The sequence below is a fragment of the Meriones unguiculatus genome, chromosome 10 (genome assembly GCF_030254825.1).
Source record: "Meriones unguiculatus strain TT.TT164.6M chromosome 10, Bangor_MerUng_6.1, whole genome shotgun sequence".
Classification (NCBI taxonomy): domain Eukaryota; kingdom Metazoa; phylum Chordata; class Mammalia; order Rodentia; family Muridae; genus Meriones; species Meriones unguiculatus.
The window spans coordinates 4,583,428-4,587,072 of NC_083358.1; the positions used below are offsets into that span (position 1 = coordinate 4,583,428).

The 3,645-nt window shown below is 63.6% G+C and overlaps 1 protein-coding gene across 1 annotated transcript; it reads left to right on the forward strand.

The window, feature by feature from the left end:
- Positions 1-221: 221 nt before the first annotated feature.
- Positions 222-3,050, forward strand: Acta1 (actin alpha 1, skeletal muscle). Its single transcript, XM_021650130.2, has 7 exons — positions 222-285; positions 1,262-1,402; positions 1,504-1,828; positions 1,967-2,128; positions 2,214-2,405; positions 2,506-2,687; positions 2,764-3,050. The coding sequence occupies exons 2-7, from the start codon at positions 1,274-1,276 to the stop codon at positions 2,905-2,907; spliced, it is 1,134 nt and encodes a 377-aa protein (XP_021505805.1). The 5' UTR covers positions 222-285; positions 1,262-1,273; the 3' UTR covers positions 2,908-3,050.
- Positions 3,051-3,645: the final 595 nt, after the last annotated feature.

A 3,645-nucleotide genomic window follows, 5' to 3' on the forward strand; every position in this document is an offset into this window, starting at 1 on the left:
TTTACGGCCCGGTCCGGTCCTAGCTACCTGGGCCAGGGCCAGTCCTCTCCTTCTTTGGTCAGTGCGGGAGACCCGGGCGGGGACCCAGGCTGAGAACCAGCCGAAGGAAGGGACTCTAGTGCCCGACACCCAAATATGGCTTGGGAAGGGCAACAACATTCCTTCGGGGCGGTGTGGAGAGAGCTCCCGGGACTATATAAAAACCTGTGCTGGGGCCAGGCCGTTACGCAGACGTGAAGCCTCGCTTCCCTCCCTCGACACCCAGGGCCAGAGTCAGAGCAGCAGGTAGGGTGGAGGTGGGGAGGGGAGGGTGACTGAGGACCCAGCAGAGCAAGCCGTCCAGCCTTGGGCCTGTGTCTAGCATGGCGCTCTGCCCCAGAGGCAGACACCTTAAAGAAACTGGGCTCTGGAAATTTCTCCAAACTCATTTCCAGCCCACTTGGGCTGCTGACTAGGCATTTAGGATGTGTCTGGGCTCTCTCCTGTCCCTGGGGGCACTAAATCCAGGTCCTCCTGCAAGTGACCAAGCCAGTGCTCTCCTGCAGAGCCACACACCAGCCCCTGGTTGGTTGAGATTCCTCTCCCTGAAATGCCTCTCCCCCCCCCCCCCCCCCCCCCGTCTCCTTTCATCCCTTCCTTCCCACCCTTTCTCTACTGGGAATTAACCTGGGCCCTTATGATGCAAAATGTGGGTTGGCTCTCCCACAGAGCCAGGACCTGGAAGACTGAATTGCAGATGTGTTGGGAGAAATTCAGCTTTGCTTTAGCCTTAGGGCAACTCCCTCGGAGGCCAAGACTTTTCTAAAGGGCAGCGAGGCCTGGCTGTCCTTCTCTGGAATAGGAGACAGGTGGCGGGTTCCTTCTGGGTGGAACGCTGTGGGTGTTCAAATAGGCAACCCCGTGGTTGGGACAGTATTACCCTTCCCTGGGCAGAATCCTCGACCCTCTCACAGGTCGGCGTGTGGGCAGGGCGCCTTCCGCAGATGAGATTGGGACAGCACTAGTGCCAGCCGCGGGGTGTGAGGCCTGCAGTGAAGGTAGAGGGTCTCAGGATGTTCCTTACAGGCCTAGTTGGAGGACTTAGCGGGGTCCGTAGACTGCTTAGTAGAAGCACAGCCTTGAGCTGGGACGGCGTCCCCTGGCCCTAGGCAAGGGGCTAGAAAAAGTTTCTGGATCTCCGAAGGGAAGCCGGCTGGACAAAGCTTCACCCGGTCCCACACACACACAAACGCTCAGCCCCGCCGCCGCCCTGTCCTTGCAGAAACCAGACACCATGTGTGACGAAGACGAGACCACCGCCCTCGTGTGTGACAACGGCTCTGGCCTGGTGAAGGCCGGCTTCGCCGGGGACGACGCCCCCAGGGCCGTGTTCCCGTCCATCGTGGGGCGCCCCAGACACCAGGTCGGGCCGCTGGCAGGGAAGGGCGGGCTCCCTGCGGACAGCCCGCGTCCCCTCCACCCGCCCGGGCCGAGGTAACAGGCGTCTGACGTCTCCACCCGCAGGGCGTCATGGTGGGTATGGGTCAGAAGGACTCCTACGTGGGCGACGAGGCCCAGAGCAAGCGAGGTATCCTGACCCTCAAGTACCCCATCGAGCACGGCATCATCACCAACTGGGACGACATGGAGAAGATCTGGCACCACACCTTCTACAACGAGCTGCGCGTGGCCCCCGAGGAGCACCCGACCCTGCTCACAGAGGCCCCCCTGAACCCCAAAGCTAACCGGGAAAAGATGACCCAAATCATGTTTGAGACCTTCAACGTGCCTGCCATGTACGTGGCCATCCAGGCCGTGCTGTCGCTCTACGCCTCCGGCCGTACCACCGGTAAGTGCGCACGCGCCGCCCACCCCGCCTGGGGCTGCGCCCCAGAGCGCGTGCCGTGCCCCTCGGGTCCCCGACGGCTTCATCCCTGCGCTCGGCCGGTCCCCTCCGCTCACCGCCACCCCTCCCTCCCCCGCGCAGGCATCGTGCTGGATTCTGGGGACGGTGTCACCCACAACGTGCCCATCTATGAGGGTTACGCCCTGCCGCACGCCATCATGCGTCTGGACCTGGCCGGTCGCGACCTCACCGACTACCTGATGAAGATCCTCACGGAGCGTGGCTATTCCTTCGTGACCACAGGTGCGTGCCCCCCACGCTCGCCCAGGGTGCGCCGCCGGAAGGCCCTTCCCTGACGCCCCCCCTCCCACTGCCTCCGCCCTCACAGCCGAGCGGGAGATCGTGCGCGACATCAAAGAGAAGCTGTGCTACGTGGCCCTGGACTTCGAGAACGAAATGGCCACCGCGGCCTCGTCCTCCTCGCTGGAGAAGAGCTACGAGCTGCCCGACGGGCAGGTCATCACCATCGGCAACGAGCGCTTCCGCTGCCCGGAGACGCTCTTCCAGCCCTCCTTCATCGGTGAGTCGGCCGCGGGGCCCGGTGTGCCGCCCTCCCCCGCCCGCCGCGCCCCCAGCGCCCCGCCCCCGCCGCCGCTCACGCTGCTCTCCCCGGGCGCCAGGCATGGAGTCGGCGGGGATCCACGAGACCACCTACAACAGCATCATGAAGTGCGACATCGACATCCGGAAGGACCTGTACGCCAACAACGTCATGTCGGGGGGCACCACCATGTACCCCGGGATCGCCGACCGCATGCAGAAGGAGATCACGGCCCTGGCGCCCAGCACCATGAAGATCAAGGTGGCCGCCGCGCCTGGAGCGGGCGGGGGGCCGGGGCGGGGGGCGCGCGCGGCCGCCTGACACCCCTGTCTTGCAGATCATCGCTCCCCCTGAACGCAAGTACTCCGTGTGGATCGGCGGCTCCATCCTGGCCTCGCTGTCCACCTTCCAGCAGATGTGGATCACCAAGCAGGAGTACGACGAGGCTGGCCCCTCCATCGTGCACCGCAAATGCTTCTAGGCGCCGCGGCGGGCGCCTGCGCTCTCTCCTCAGGACGACAGCCGTGCCGAGGTGGCGGGCGGTGGCCCCGGCCGCCGCCACCGCAGCCCGCACCTGTTTTTGACGTGTACATACATTGACTCGTTTTACCTCATTTTGTTATTTTTCGAACAAAGCCCTGTGGAAGGAAATGGAAAACTTGAAGCATTAAAGCCAGCCGTTCTGTTTTGCTGCAATAAAGTGTGTGCTGTCTTTCTTGACGGGGGGGTGGGGGTGGAGGGTGGGGGTAGGAGGGGGGGGTGGGGGGTGAGCAGAAGGAAGGACCCTCCCTCCCCTCCTGCCGTTCGTCCCGGAGCTCCTTGGGAAACAAAACTAGGAAGTTATGTCTTCCCGCCCAACCCCACGGTTTTTCCTTCTGGGTCACAGCTAGTCCCTACAGGGGCCCCAAGCGGCGTGCCTGCCCCCGGGCTGCTGGTGAGGCGTCTTCTGCCGCCTTCACAGCCCGCTTGACGTGGAGGGGCGGGCACAGCGGGCGCTGGCCGTGGTGCTGCCCGAAGCGCCTCTCCATCCCGCCAGGGCTGGAAATCGGATCCTCAAGTCTGATGGAAGACTTGTAGTCTGCGTGTAAGGAGAACTTTTAACAGTTGCCGCCTCTTCCAAGCTGGGAAAGCCTTCGCTTCCTTCCCATCAAATGCCAGTGGCGCAGAGAAGCGCTCTCCTTGTAGGGCCGTGGAGAAGCCAGCAGGGAGGGAGGACAGG